The following is a 15,927-nucleotide window of genomic DNA, read 5'->3' on the forward strand; positions in this document are numbered from 1 at the left end:
TTTTACACCTTTAGCACATTAAAAGCAATCTCTGTGATACCTGGCAAAGAAAATACTTGTGAATATACAAGAAATGAAATAAGAAAGGAATTTAAATGTTTCCCTATCCCTTAAGGCTTCCCGCGTAGCTCAGTCCATAAAGCATCTTCCTGCACTGCAGGAGACCTGGGTTCAATTCTTGGGTCAGGAAGTTCCCCTGGAGAAGGAAATGGCAACTCCCTTCAGTATTCTTGCCTGGAGAATCCCATGGACAGAGGAACATGGTCGACTATATAGTTTATGGGATCGCAAGAGTCAGACACAACTTAGCACTATCTCTCTCTAACCCCCAAAATCAACCAAGCACAAAAGTAGATAATAATATAGAGAATGAGAGACAAAAAAACTGTAAGACATATGGAAAACAAATAGCAAGATGAAAGAATTCCTTACCAGTAATTAGTTTAAATAATGGGGAAATAGTGGAAACAGTGGAAAGTTTTATTTTATTGCGCTCTATAATCACTGTGGACAGTGACTGTAGCAATGAAATTAAAAGGAAAGCCTTGACAAACCTAGACAAAGATCATATAGTCAAAGCTATGGTTTTTCCAGTAGTCATGTACACATGTGATATTTGGACCTGAAAAAAGGCTGAGTGCTGAAGAACTGATGCTTTCAAATTGTGAAGACTCTTGAGAGTCCCTTGGACTGCCAGAGATCAAACCAGTCAATCCTAAAGAAAATCAAACCTGAATATTCAGTGGAAGGACTAATGCTGAAGCTCCAATACTTTGGCCATGCAATGCATAGACCTAACTGATTGGAAAAGACCTTGATTCTGGGAAAGATTGAGGGCAGGAGGAGAAGAGGGCAACAGAGGATGATGGTTGGATGGCATCACCAACTCAGTTGACGTACGCTTGAGCAAGCTCCAAGAAATAGTGAAGGAGTGGGAAGCCTGCAGTTCAAGGAGTCGCAAAGAGTTGGACAGGACTGAGTGACTGATACTTTCACTTACATTAAAAGGGGGGTAAGTGTTGGAGATGAGAAGAAAGCTCGCATAGATATCCAATCAAGAAATAATGGTGATGTAAAGCAGGATTAGAGGCAGCTAGTTACAGGAGTGGATTGGTTTTAGTTTTATTAGGCAATTTAAATTAGACCAGTTATTACTTGAAGCTCTGAAATTGAAAATTAGGTTTATTCTCCTGAGCAAAATGTAAGTTTAGAGGAGGATCTACCATAAACCAATAATGTAGGATGTATAAACTCTAAAGAAATAATATTAAGTAAGCTATTCTTTGGGATTATCCTTTTTACTGCTCCTCTTTATAGTTAAAATAGTAGCTTCTACCAAATTTTATACACCTAAATAATTGTAGTCACCTATTTTTCATTTGATGACAACATGAGTAATGACTTCATCATGCATAGACCTTCAGCTTCTTTTACACTTTGTCGCTAGTCCTATTTAGAATAGTAACACCTTGGTATCAGACAGTAAGAAATAAAGAGTCCAGTGTTCTGTTTAGTCGCTCAGTCATGTCTGACTCTTTGCGACCCCATGAACTGCAGCACGCCAGGCCTCCCTGTCCATCACCAACTCCCGGAGTCCACCCAAACCCATGTCCATTGATTTGGTGATGCCATCCAACCATCTCATCCTCTGTCGTCCCCTTCTCCTCCTGCCCTCAATCTTTCCCAGCATCAGGGTCTTCTCAAATGAGTCAGCTGTTCGCATCAGGTGGCCAAAGTATTGAAGTTTCAGCTTCAACATCAGTCCTTCCAATGAACACCCAGGACTGATCTCTTTTAGGATGGACTGGTTGGATCTCCTTGCAGTCCAAGGGACTCTCAAGAGTCTTCTCCAACACCACAGTTCAAAAGTATCAATTCTTTGGCGCTCAGCTTTCTTCACAGTCCAACTCTCACATCCATACATGACCACTGGAAAAACCATAGCCTTGACTAGACGGACCTTTGTTGACAAAGTAATGTCTCTGCTTTTTAATATGCTGTCTAGGTTGGTCATAACTTTCCTTCCAAGGAGTAAGCATCTTTTAATTTCATGGCTTCAATCACCATCTGCAGTGATTTTGGAGCCCAGAAAAATAAAGTCTGACACTGTTTCCACTGTTTCCCCATCTATTTGTCATGAAGTGTTGGGACCTGATGTCATGATCTTAGTCTTCTGAATGTGGAGCTTTAAGCCAACATTTTCACTCTTGTCTTTCACTTTCATCAAGAGGCTCTTTAGTTCCTCTTCACTTTTTACCTTAAGAGTGGTATCATTTGCATATCTGAGGTTATTGATATTTCTCCTGACAGTCTTTGATTCCAGCTTGTGCTTCCTCCAGCCCAGCATTTCTCATGATGTACTCTACATATAAGTTAAATAAGCAGGGTGACGTATACAGCCTTGATGTACTCCTTTTCCTATTTGGAACCAGTTGTTGTTCCGTGTCCAGTCTGTTGCTTCCTGACCTGCATACAGGTTTCTCAAGAGGCAGGTCAGGTGGCCTGGTATTTCCGTCTCTTTCAGAATTTTCCACAGTTTATTGTGATCCACACAGTCTGAGGCTTTGGCATAGTCAATAAAGCAGAAATAGATGTTTTTTCTGGAACTCTTTTGCTTTTTCCATGATCCAGCTGATGTTGGCATTTTGATCTCTGGTTCCTCAGCCTTTTCTAAAACCAGCTTGAACATCTGGAGGTTCATGGTTCACGTATTGCTGAAGCCTGGCTTGGAGAATTTTAAGCATCACTTTACTAGTATGTGAGATGAGTGCAGTTGTGCGGTAGTTTGAGCATTCTTTGGCATTGCTTTATGATTCACTGGTAAAATTTGAGGAGGAATTCAGTCAAATGTAATTTAATAATCTATTGTCTGATAATAATAATATTACCTATTGGCAGATAATATTATTCTCTTCTTTTGTCATTAAACAGTTGAAAGAAAGTGTATAATTAGACTTTTATTTTTCCTAAATTTTTATTTTGAAATTATTAGAGACTCACAGAAGTTGCAAATGTAGTTCATAGTGTTCCATAAACCCTTCACCCAGATTCTCTGTAGCGTGATGTCTTATGATATTGCAGGTCAAAACCATGACAAAAAACGTTGACATTGGTATAACACTGTTAACTGAACTACAGACCTTATTCAGTTCTCAACAGTTTTTACTTGTACTCATTTTTGTGTGTCTATTTAATTCTCTGTGACTTGATCCCATGTGTATATTTTGTGACATTGCAATAAAGATACAAAACGGTTTCATCATTACAAAGAAAATTCTTAATGTAACTCCTTTTTTATTATCATACTCATTCCTCAGTTCTGTTTCTTTGCCATCATGTATCTGTTCTTCATCTTTATAATAATTTTGTCATTTCAAGAATTTTTTAATGTAATCATGCAATATGTAATATTTTTGTGATCAGCCTTTATTTTTGCTCTCAAAGCGTAATGCCCTTGAGAGCCATCCACAGTATTGCACATATCAGTGGTTAATTTTTTTTTTTTTGCCTCAGTTTTAGTCCCTGATGTGGATGTTTCCATTTCTTTAACCCCATTAACTCATTGTAGGACATTTGTATTGTCTTCAGTTTTTTGGCTGTTCCAAATAAACTTATTATTGAGACTCATATTACAGATTTTCATGTGAGCATAAATTTTCATTTCTGTGATATAAATACCCAAAAGTGTAATCACTGTGTCACACGGTAAGGGTTTGTTATAAGAAATGGCCAAAAGAAACTTTGCAGAATGGATATAACATTTCACATATCTCACCAGTCATTGTATGTGAGATCTTTCTTCTCTTCATGCTTACCAGCATTTGGTGTTTTCTCTGTTCTATTTTTGCTTTTCAAATAAATGTGTACCTTGTTGTGGTTGCAATTTGCCTTTTTCTAATGGCTAATGTGTTTCAGGTGTTTATTTGCTATCCATATAGCCTCTTTGTTTGAAATGTCTGTTTATGCCTTTGACCCATTTTTCTAGTTGGATCGTTTATGGTTGAGCATCAGTCTTTTGATTAATACTTAATTTACAGTCAAAATTTATGTATAGGCACTGAAGTGTGGTGTGTATGTATGTTTCTTTCACGAATGATCACCAAATGGTCATGGGTCACCATGTGCATGTTTTTAGTGACTTACCGGAAGTATATTCAATAAAGGAGGCAGTTTAGACACCACCCTGTGACCTCAGACATTTTACTTAGCTCTACTGAGCATGTTTTCTCAGTCCATGAAATGGGGAGAAATATATTTTAATTCCATTAGTACTGTGAAATAGCTACTAACATAGCTTTGAAAAGATAAAGTATATTGTCAAGTCTCTCTCCCATTTTTTTAGAATTTACTTTTTATTGTCTCGGGTACAGTTGTTCCATTGTTCCCTGTGATTTCAGACCTTTTTCACAGTCGAGTATCTTAAAACAGAATGAAGATGTAATTTCATATTCCTGAAAGGGTTTTTCCCCACACACAAATCTGATTTAAGAGAAAAAAATTTAGTAGGATAAAATTAAAATAATCAGTGTAAAGATTGTTAAGCAAGGTGCCTTGAATAAAGAAAAGGTTGCTAAAAGGTGCCCTAAGGCAGCTGAGAAAACCACTTTTCTCCTAAGAGGGAAGCTTAAGGAACCAAAGCATCGGGAGAGTACTCTGTTCTTGTACTCTATTCTGGCCTGGAGCCAGAATCCTTCTGGGACTTAAGTGAAGTCGTGTCCGACTCTTTGCGACCCCATGGACTGTAGCCTATCAGGCTCCTCCGTCCATGGGATTTTCCAGGCAAGAGTGCTGTAGTGGATTGCCATTTCCTTCTCCAGGGGATCTTCCCGACCCAAGAATCGAACCTGGGTCTCCCGCATTGCAGGCAGACCTTTTTCCATCTGAGCCACCAGGGAAGCCTCAACTGGTTCTGGGACTTAGGCCTCGTCTATACTGTAAGGGAGGGTACGGATTTGCTTGCTCTCTGTCAAAGCATTGCTCTGCTGCTGTCCTGTAGAAACTAATTCCAAAGGTGGTTGTCTAAATGTCAGTATATGAAATTAGTAAGTATGAATATAAAAATATATCACAGGCAGATCTTCCTTCAAGTTGTTGAAATTTGTGCTTTTTAAAATCAGGTGGCTAAGTAGCAGTTATATATAATCAAGTATATATACTTATAACTATGTATATAATATATATGTATTTTATATCTGTGTGTGTGTGTATATATATAGATAGATAATAGTTATGTATAATGAAGTATAACTAGATCGGGTTTAAATCCTGACTGACCTTTGTACTGTTATGGTTTTGGTCAGGTTACTTTTCTGTGTCTTCTAATCTGAAAGAGGTATTAGGATTATTCCATAGGATTATTCTGAGAATTAAATGAGATAATAAATTCAAAACACTTCTAACAATTCCTGGCTAAGTTATTATTACCTGATTAGTGAAGTACTTCTCTAGGAAATTGCTGGTGAGAAAATTAGATCTTTTAGTTGAAGATGTTTATCTATGAATATATTGCCCTCAAGGAGAATTTTACAGAACTTTTTTTTTTGTTATTATATATATACATATATATACACACACACATATATATTATTCCAGTTAATGCTTGGAATTTTTAAGTATTCTCAATTTGGTGGCATTGACCACAAAATTTTGTGTAGTATGATATGTTTATGAATAAAGAGAAGGACAGGCAATTCTGTATGTTTGCAGAAGAAACATTTTACCTAGTCTGTAATGACTGTGTATAATTGATGAGTGTAGCAAGAAAGCAAAGTTTTTCTGGAATAGATGATCCTGTGGAATGAATGTGGGGAGAAACATTCTATACAAAGGAAACACATCCATTGTTTTTTGTTTGTTTGATTTTGTTTTTAAAGGCAGAGAAAGGAAGCTGAATACTAGATTGAAAAGAAAGGTAGAACTAATTATAAGAACCATCTAAAATGTGAAATGGGAGTGTCAAACCTGTAGTTAGGTAAAGAGGAGCCATCGAGATTTTTTTTTTCTGCTTTTATTAAGAAATAACTTACATATATCACTGTGTAATTTTAAGTTGTGCAGCATAACGGTTTTATTTATGTATTATGAAATGATTCCCATAGGTTCAACTGAAAATTTTTAAAGTTTCAGAAATTTTAACATTTTTCATGTTTTAGAACTTGTGTGAGTCTGTAATAGTAAATTCTTAATTTCTGTAAGCCAATCATCCTTATATTCATGCTAAAATTTTTTATTATTTTTTAAAGGATTTCAGTTTGTGGAAATGAGCAGTCGTAAATCAAAGAGTAGCAACTTAATACAAGCAGACTACATTTCACAGGTTAGTGTATATTTTCATTAATCTGAAGGCCTGTTACCATGTAAAGGGGATAAGAGAAACAGTCATCTTCTTAACTTGAATTCTCCCCTTTTTATGTATGAAGAACCACACTTTCCGTTGCCAAGGGGAAAGTGTCTTTGCTGCTTCCTAATTTCAGCCTCTCTAAATGTTTGGATAGATGGAATCCTAATTTTATTCATGTCTTCTTAAATGTTCTCAAGTTTCAGTTTAGTTTAATATCTTCAGAGTTTTTCACTTCTTAAGGTAAGTTTCTTGAAAAGTATTTTATTCCTTTTGTTGCGGTTGTAAATGAAATTATTTTCTTACTTTTATGTTTTATTTGTTCCTAGTTTATCTAAATGAAATTGATTTTTCTATATTAATCTTGTATTCTGTAACCTTGCTAAACTCATTTATAATATTTTTTTTTTAGTTTATTCCTTTGGCTTTTCTGTGTATAACATCGTGTCATCTTCAAAGAGATACAGTTTTACTTCTTCCTTTCCAATCTGTATGCCTTTCATTTCTTTTGTTGTCTAATTGCCATGACCAGAACCTTCAGTATAATACTGAGTAAGCTACCAAGAGCAGACCATTTTTTATATTGGAAAAATGTGTTCAGTCTTTTACCACTGAGTATGATGTATGACATTAGCTCAAACTCCTGCACAATTGCACTCATCTCACACGCTAGTAAAGCAATGCTTAAAATTCTGCAAGCCACGCTTCAGCAATACATGAACCGTGAAATTCCAGATGTTCAAGATGGTTTTAGCAAAGGCAGAGGAACCAGAGATCAAATTGCCAACATCTGCTGGATCATCGAAAAAGCAAGAGAGTTCCAGTAAAACATCTATTTCTGCTTTATTGACTATGCCAAAGCCTTAGATTGTGTGGATCACAATAAACTGTGGAAAATTCTGAAAGAGATGGGAATACCAGACCACTTGACCTGCCTTTTGAGAAACCTGTATGCAGGTCAGGAAGCAACAGTTAGAACTGGACATGGAACAACAGACTGGTTCCAATAGGAAAGGGAATACGTCAAGGCTGCATATTGTCACCCTGCTTATTTAACTTATATGTAGAGTACATCATGAGAAACACTGGCCTGGAGGAAGCACAAGCTGGAGTTAAGATTGCCGGGAGAAATCTCAATAACCTCAGATATGCAGATGATACCACCCTTATGGCAGAAAGTGAAGAGGAACTAAAGAGCCTCTTGATGAAAGTGAAAGAGGAGAGTGAAAAAGTTGGCTTAAAGCTCCACATTCAGAAGACTAAGATCATGGCATCTCGTCCCATCACTTCATGGCCAATAGATGGGGAAACAGTGGGAAAAGTAGCTGACTTGATTTATTTGGGCTCCAAAATCACTGCAGATGGTGACTGAAGCCATGAAATTAAAAGATGCTTACTCCTTGCAAGGAAAGTTATGACCAACCTAGACAGCATATTAAAAAGCAGAGACATTACTTTGTCAACAAAGGTCTGTCTAGTCAAGGCTATGGGTTTTCCAGTGGTCATGTATGGATGTGAGAGTTGGAATATAAAGAAAGCTGAGCACCAAAGAATTGATATTTTTGAACTGTGATGTTGGAGGAGACTCTTGAGAGTCCCTTGGACTACAAGGAGATGCAACCAGTCTATCATAAAGGAGATCAGTCATGGGTGTTCATTGGTGGGACTGTTTTTGAAGCTGAAACTTCAATACTTTGACCACCTGATGCAAAGAGCTGACTCATTGGAAAAGACCCTGATGATGGGAAAGATTGAGGGCAGGAGGAGAGGGGGATGACAGAGGATGAAATGATTGGATGGCATTACCGACTCAATGGACATGGGTTTGGGTGGACTCCAGGAGTTGGTGATGGACAGGGAGACCTGGCTTGCTGAGATTCATGGAGTCACAAAGTGTTGGATGCAACTGAGCGACTCAACTGAACTGATGATGTTAGCTGTGATTTTTTGTGGATATTAACAGGTTGAGAAAGTCTCCTTATATTCCTAGTATATTTAGTGTTTTTATCATAAACATTTAATATTTCATTTTTTTTTTTTTTACTTTACAATATTGTATTGGTCTTGTCATACATCAACATGCATCCGCCATGGGTGTATACGTGTTCCTCATCCTGAACCGCCCTCCCACCTCCCTCCCCATACTATCCCTTTGGGTCATCCCAGTGCACCAGCCCCAAGCTTCCTGTATCCTGCATTGAACCTGGACTGGCGATTCATTTCTTATATGATATTATACATGTTTTAATGCCATTCTCCCAAATCATCCCCCCCTCCCTCTCCCACAGAGTCCAAAAGACTGTTCTATACATCTATGTCTCTTTTGCTGTCTCGCATACAGGGTTGTCGTTACCATCTTTCTAAATTCCATATATATGCGTTAGTATACTGTATTGGTGTTTTTCTTTCTGGCTTGCTTTATTCTGTATAATAGGCTCCAGTTTCATCCACCTCATTAGAACAGATTCAAATGTATTCTTTTTAATGGCTGAGTAATACTCCATTGTGTATATGTACCACAGCTTTCTTATCCATTCATCTGCTGATGGACATCTAGGTTGCTTCCACGTCCTGGCTATTATAAACAGTGCTGCGATGAACATTGGGATACACGTGTCTCTTTCAATTCTGATTTCCTCAGTGTGTATGCCCAGCAGTGGGATTGCTGGGTCATATGGCAGTTCTATTTCCAGTTTTTTAAGGGATTTCCACACTGTTCTCCATAGTGGCTGTACTAGTTTGCATTCCTACCAACAGTGTAAGAGGGTTCCCTTGTGTATATACTTGAGGAGTCTAGCTGGAAATGGGTGTGATATTTCTACACTGGCTTAACCAGAACTACATTTTTTTACAGCAAAACTTAATGTTATTGACATTCCTTTGTAAGACCTTACTTACCTTCTGTTTAAAGGAAAGTGTTTAATTATGCTTTTAAAAATACTGGACTGGAATGGATGGATTTAACTCAGATGATCATTATATCTACTACTGTGGGCAGGCATCCCTTAGGAGAAATGGAATAGCCATCATAGTCAACAAAAGAGTCCAAAATGCAGTACTTGGATGCAATCTCAAAAATGACAGAATGATCTCTTTTTGTTTCCATGGAAAGCCATTCAATATCACAGTAATCCATGTTTATGCCCTGACCAGTAATGCTGAAGAAGCTAAAGTTGAACGGGTCTATGAAGACCTTCTAGTACTAACACCTTCTAGTACTAACACCCAAAAAAGATGTCCTTTTCATTATAGGGGACTGGCATGCTAAAGTAGGGAGTCAAGAAATACCTAGAGTAAGAGGCATATTTGGCCTCGGAGTACAGAATGGAGCAGGGCAAAGGCTAATAGAGTTTTGCCAAGAGGACGCACCGGTCATAGCAAACACCTTCCAAAAACACAAGAGAAGACTCTACACATGGACGTCAACACCAAAATCAGATTGATTATATTCTTTGCAGCCAAAGATGAAGAAGCTCTATACAGTCAGCAAAAGCAAGACCAGGAACAAACTGTGGCTCAGATCATGAACTCCTTATTGCCAAATTCAGACTTAAATTGAAGAAAGTAGGAAAAACCATAAGATCATTCCCCTATGACCTAAATGAATACCCTTATGATTATACAGTGGAAGTAACAAATAGATTCAAGGAATTAGATCTGATAGAGTATCTGAAGAACTATGGATCTAGGTTCGTGACTTGTACAGGAGGCAGAGATCAAGACCATCCCCAAGAAAAAGAAATAACAGAAAGGCAAAATGGTTGTCTGAGGAGGCCTTACAAATAGCTATGAAAAGAAGAGAGGCTAAAGGCAAAGGAGAAAAGGAAAGATATATCGATTTGAATGCAGAGTTCCAAAGAATAGCAAGGAGAGATAAGAAAGCCTTCCTCAGTGATCAATGAAAAGAAATAGAGGAAAACAGTAGAATGGGGAAGACTAGAGATTTCTTCAAAAAATTAGAGATACCAAGGGAGCTTTTCATGCAAAGATGGGCTCCATAAAGGACAGAAATGGTATGGACCTAACTCAAGCAGAAGATATTAAGAAGAGGTGTTAAGAACACACAAAAGAACTATACAAAAAAGATTTACACAACCCAGACAGTCACGATGGTGTGATCAGTCACCTAGAGCCAGACATCCTGGAATTCAAAGTCAAGTGTGCCTTAGAAAGCATCACTACAAACAAAGCTAGTGGAGGTGATGGCACTCCAGTTGAGCTATTCAAATCCTGAAAGATGATTCCGTGAAAGTGCTGCACTCAATATGCCAGCAAATTTGGAAAACTCAGCATTGGCCACAGGACTGGAAAAGGTCAGTTTTCATTCTAATCCCAAAGAAAGTCAGTGCGAAAGAATGTTCAAACTACCGCACAATTGCAGTCCCGTACTCTTGCCTGGAAAATCCCATGGACGGATGAGCCTGGTAGGCTGCAGTCCATGGGGTCGCTAGGAGTCGGATACAACTGAGAGACTTCACTTTCACTTTTCACTTTCATGCATTGGAGAAGGAAATGGCAACCCACTCCAGTGTTCTTGCCTGGAGAATCCCAGGGACGTGGGAGCCTGGTGGGCTGCCCTCTCTGGGGTCGCACAGAGTCGGACACGACTGAAGCGACTTAGCAGCAGCAGCACATGCTAGCAAAGTAACACTCAAAATTCTCCAGGCCAGGCTTCAACAATATGTGAACAGTGAACTTCCAAATGTTCAAGCTGGATTTAGAATAGGCAGAGGAACCAAAGATCAAATTGCCAACATCCATAGGATCATCAAAGAAGCAAGAGAGTTCCAGAAAAACATCTACTTCTGCTTTGTTGACTATGCCAAAGCCTTTAACTGTGTGGATATCAACAAAATGTAGAAAATTCTTAAAGAGATGGTAATAACAGACCATCTGACCTGCCTCCTGAGAAATCTGCTTGTCAAGAAGCAATAGAACTGGACATGGAACAACAGACTAGGAAAGGAGTTGTTCTAAATCGGGAAAGGAGTTGTCATGGCTCTATTTTGTCACCTTGCTTATTTAACTTATATACAGAGAACATCATGAGAAATGCTGAACTGGATGAAGCACAAGCCAGAATTAAGATTTCCAGGGGAAATATCAATAACCTCAGAGATGCAGATGACACCACTGTTATGGCAGAAAGCAAAGAACTAAAGAGCCACTTGATGAAAAGGAAAGAGGAGAGTCAAAAAGTTGGCTTAAAACTCAGCATTCAAAAAACTAAGATCATGGCATCCGGTCCCATCACTTCATGGCAAATAGATGGGGAAACAGTGGAAACAGTGGCTGACTTTATTTTTGGTGGCTCCAAAATCACTGCAGATGCTGACTGCAGCCAGGAAATTAAAAGACGCTTACTCTCCTTGGAGGAAAAGTTATGACCAACCTAGACAGCATATTAAAGAGCAGAGACTTTATTTTGCCAACAAGGTCCATCTTGTCAAAGCTATGGTTTTTCCAGTAGTCATGAATGGATGTGAGAGTTGGACTATAAAGAAAGCTGAGCACTGAAGGATTGATGCTTTTCAACTGTGGTGTTGGAGAAGATTCTTGTGTTTCCCTTGGACTGAAATGAGATCCAACCAGTCCATCCTAAAGGAAATCAGTCCTGAATATTCATTGGAAGGACTGTTGCTGAAGCTGAAACTCCAGTACTTTGGCCACCTGATACGAAGAACTAACTGACTCATTGGAAAAGACCCTAATCCTGAGAAAGATTGAAGTTAGGAGGAGGAGGAGATGATGGAGGATGGGGTGGTTGGATTACATCACTGACTCAATGCACCTGAGTTTAAGAAAACTCCGGGAGTTGGAGATAGACAAGTAACCTGCCATGCTTCAGTATATGGGGTCTCAAATAGTCAGACAGGACTGAGTGACTGAACTGAACGTATCTTTTTAAATAGCGGAGATCTTCCCTGTACACCTAAGTTAATTCCTATACATGTACATACCTGTTTAACTTTCACATCAACTCACTTGAGAATTTTGGAACCTCTGAATATTCACTACAGCTTTGCTTCACTTTTTCTCTATCTTGTATTTTATTCATACTTGTCTCTCTGTAGACTTTAATGAAGTTTTAAACAAGAAAAACACTGAGGTTCGTATTTTGATTTACAGTGATCTTGTCTAGGGGGAGGAATACACCCTGTGATTAATTGAATGTATGTTTGCTTCCTTAGGTTTTTTATAGATATCAGCTATTTCCTATATAATAACTATATTGTATTACAGATTACTACTTTCTTTAATCTTCAAAACAGGCCTGCCAGAATAGTGTATTGTCTCTCGGACACCAATCTTTCTATTCTTTCCACTTCTTCCTAAATGCTAAGTATAGATTATTTTATCCCTAGTGAATAATTTGCTTCCCTGTGCCTCTGGTCCATAGAAAGTGAACTCAGATTTTTTTCGTTGATACATGAAAGATCACTCCCATACTGCACACTTCAGTCTGCAAGAAGCAAATAATGTTGGCAGCTTCTTGTGTCTGCTGATGGAGCTAAATCTGAAATAACCTCCTAAGGTTTTTGTCACTGGACACTCTTTGTTAGCAGCAAATGTAGAAAATAAACGATTTTGATGGTCCATCTTTTTAAAGAATATGATAGATTGATATTTCTTTTTTACAGCTGTGTCTAAGTCCTTCGTTTTAAGACAAAATAAAAATTTAGCTCTTTAGAAGAATTTTAATTAATTCCAATGATTTCCTATTTTATATCATAGATGAGTATGATTTTTTCCGTATATTTGAACATCTCCTTATATGCTAGGTTACTAATTTTTTGCAGATTACTGACTGTGTCATTTCTTACTAATATATATATGCTTTTTTTTTAGGCATAGATCATATTCTTTTAGTAGTTTTGTCCTCTGCATCTAATAGGTCCTCAATAACTGTGTGGACTTTAAAATTTCTTCTATTTCCTCAGAATCCTGACTTCTGTGAGAGGTACAGAAAGATAGGACTTGAGCTAAACCAGTTTAGATATGTTGGTCTCTAGACGGCTCCAACAGTAAAGAATCTGCCTGCAATGTTGGAGACCTGTGTTCAATCCCTGGGTTGAAAAGATCCCCTGGAAAAGGAGCTGGCAGTCCACTCCAGTATTTTTGCCTGGGAAATCCTACGAACAGAGAAGCCTGGTGGGTTACAGTCCATGGGATCACACAGTCAGATAAGACTGAGTGACTAAACTCAAAAGACTGAGGTATGGTTCATGAGCATTATTAGATTAGATTACATTATTAAATTCTCCCATTCTTTATTCCTTGACTGACATATTACACAAAATGAGGTATTCATTTATTCACATACATTAAAACAGCCCTCAAATTGCTGATGTAGCTAAAGTAACATCATAAAGCTCTCTTGTTGAAAGCTTCATAACTAAATTCTTATCCTTTCTCTGGGACTTGCTGCTGCTGCTAAGTTGTTTCAGTCATATCCAACTCTTTGCAACGCTATGGACCATAGCCTGCCAGGTGCCTCTGTCCATGGGACTTTCCAGGGAAGAATACTGGAGTGGGTTGCCTTGCCCTCTTCCAGAGGATCTTCCTGAACCAGGGATTGAACCCACAACTCTTATGTCTCCTGCATTGGCAAGCAGATTCTTTACCACTAGTGCCACCTGGAAAACAAGAACTGTTAATTTTATCACTCATGATGACAAGTTGTTTAGGGAGAGCTGAATTGATTCATTAATACTTAACTCTAACTGCTATAAATATATTTACTTCTTCATTTTTGATTGCATATATGTTTTCATTTGTATTCACTTTATTTTTATCAGGTACAAAGAATTTTACGTGAAAGATTTTGTCATCAGAGTCCACATGGTAACCTATTTGGAGTACAAGTACAATATAAGTAAGTTTAGGTTCCCACTTGTCTGCTATGAAACTACTTATAGATACCCTTTAGGTTTTGTAGAAATTGTCATACACAGACTTTGTCTTAAACAAGGATAGCGAACATTTTTATAGAGGTAGTTTTGCTTTGTGTATAAAAAAATGATTTATTGTGAAGGAAGAGAAGATATACATATTTCCATAATGAAAAAAACTCTTAACTTTCAATCTTGTATCATTTCTGTCATTTCGTATTATGGAGAGATTTCTGAGTTTGCCCCTAATGCTCAGCAGCCAGCTGTGGAGTGAAAGGTCCTAAGAGTTGCCACAGTTGTTCCTATCCCATACCATCATAAAGACCACAGTATTTCAGTCTTACTTGGTTTCTTCTTGAGGTTTCTAGAGAATCAGTATTTCTGTTCTTCTCTGTAGGACTAATTTAAAAAGTATTACCTAGCAAATTATTTCAGCTTTGCTTTTTAAATTTTGGCCTCTTTATATCATTTCAGACACTTAATTGAACTGCTAAAAAGAACTGCTATCCATGGAGAAAGTAACTCTATTCTCATTATTGGACCCCGAGGTTCAGGAAAGACCATGGTAAAAGCTGTTGATTTCTGGCATTCCTTTGTTTTGTAGGCATGTGATGAGTCTTGTGGACAACATTGAAAATGTTTTTGATTATTTTCATCCTTGTGTTACTAGCATTTTTTTTTTTTAATTTTAAGTCTTAGAATACATGCAAAGCCTTTATAAAGTTAGACTTGTTTATTTAAGTAGAGTGATCTTTTTTTACCTTATTTTTCATCACAGTAACAAATTTTCAAATGTTATTTGTCCCATTGTGGTCTTTGGTCCTTCAAGAATTTGTGACTGCCAGTAGACAAAGCAAACTGGCATTTATTGAACATGTTCCTTGAACCTTTTATTTATCTTGTTATTTATTCTTTACATTAACCCTGCAAGGTAGGCATGATATTGTCTCTATTTGTAGATTAGGTAGCTATCACATCAAGCATTTTTTTTCTTTTAGTTTATTCTGTAACCCTAACTTAGGCAAGTTTTTTTAATATATACATTCACATCTTTTAGAGTTATCGTCTACTTTCCATCTTTATTATATTACTTTGGTTACCTCATAAAGATAACTCTTGCTTTTTTACCCTTGCTTTCTCTTTTCATTTTGTTTGTTTAGTGTATAAGACCAGTTATGGCTATTATATTACAAATATTACTGTGTAATTGTATAATCTGCTTTTGCTTTATTCCATGCAGTAAATTTAGATTTCTCACTAATACACATTTTTACTGTGTATAGAAGTAAAATTGTGTATTATGTATTATTTTATATTAAGTAAAACTATGTAAAATAGAATTAGAATTGTTTTTATTTTTTAAGCAATACAGTTTGACTGTACATTTTGTAAAAATTAGGACTTTAGGATTTTACTGTCATCATCTGTTTCCATTATTATTTGTAGTACATAAATTGGAGATTTAGATCTAAATAATTTATTTCCTTTTAAAATTTTTTCATTTATTATAATCACATTTATGACCGTATTTATTTTTGACTCTGTCTAATTTATGTTCAGTCCTTTGGCTTAGTCCTTGTATACAACCACTATTTCTTTATCCTTAGTTTTTTTATTATTTTTCTTTGTGTTTGACTTCAGTGCTATTTATGGTAGTTTATATAGGAATAGTATGTGACTAATATACTTTTGAGCTAT

General features: G+C 37.1%; 1 protein-coding gene across 2 annotated transcripts in view; it reads left to right on the forward strand.

Annotated features, from left to right (window-relative positions):
• Positions 1-15,927, forward strand: part of ORC4 (origin recognition complex subunit 4) — a 96,914-nt gene that overhangs the window by 37,518 nt on the left and 43,469 nt on the right. For both annotated transcript variants that reach the window (XM_005202444.5, NM_001046301.2), the window contains 3 exons: positions 6,243-6,316; positions 14,137-14,213; positions 14,704-14,794. In XM_005202444.5, coding sequence (XP_005202501.1) covers positions 6,260-6,316; positions 14,137-14,213; positions 14,704-14,794 — 225 coding nt within the window. In that variant the 5' untranslated portion in view covers positions 6,243-6,259. The remainder of the gene's footprint in view (positions 1-6,242; positions 6,317-14,136; positions 14,214-14,703; positions 14,795-15,927) is intronic.

Source organism: Bos taurus, chromosome 2 (assembly GCF_002263795.3).
Source record: "Bos taurus isolate L1 Dominette 01449 registration number 42190680 breed Hereford chromosome 2, ARS-UCD2.0, whole genome shotgun sequence".
Classification (NCBI taxonomy): Eukaryota; Metazoa; Chordata; class Mammalia; order Artiodactyla; family Bovidae; genus Bos; species Bos taurus.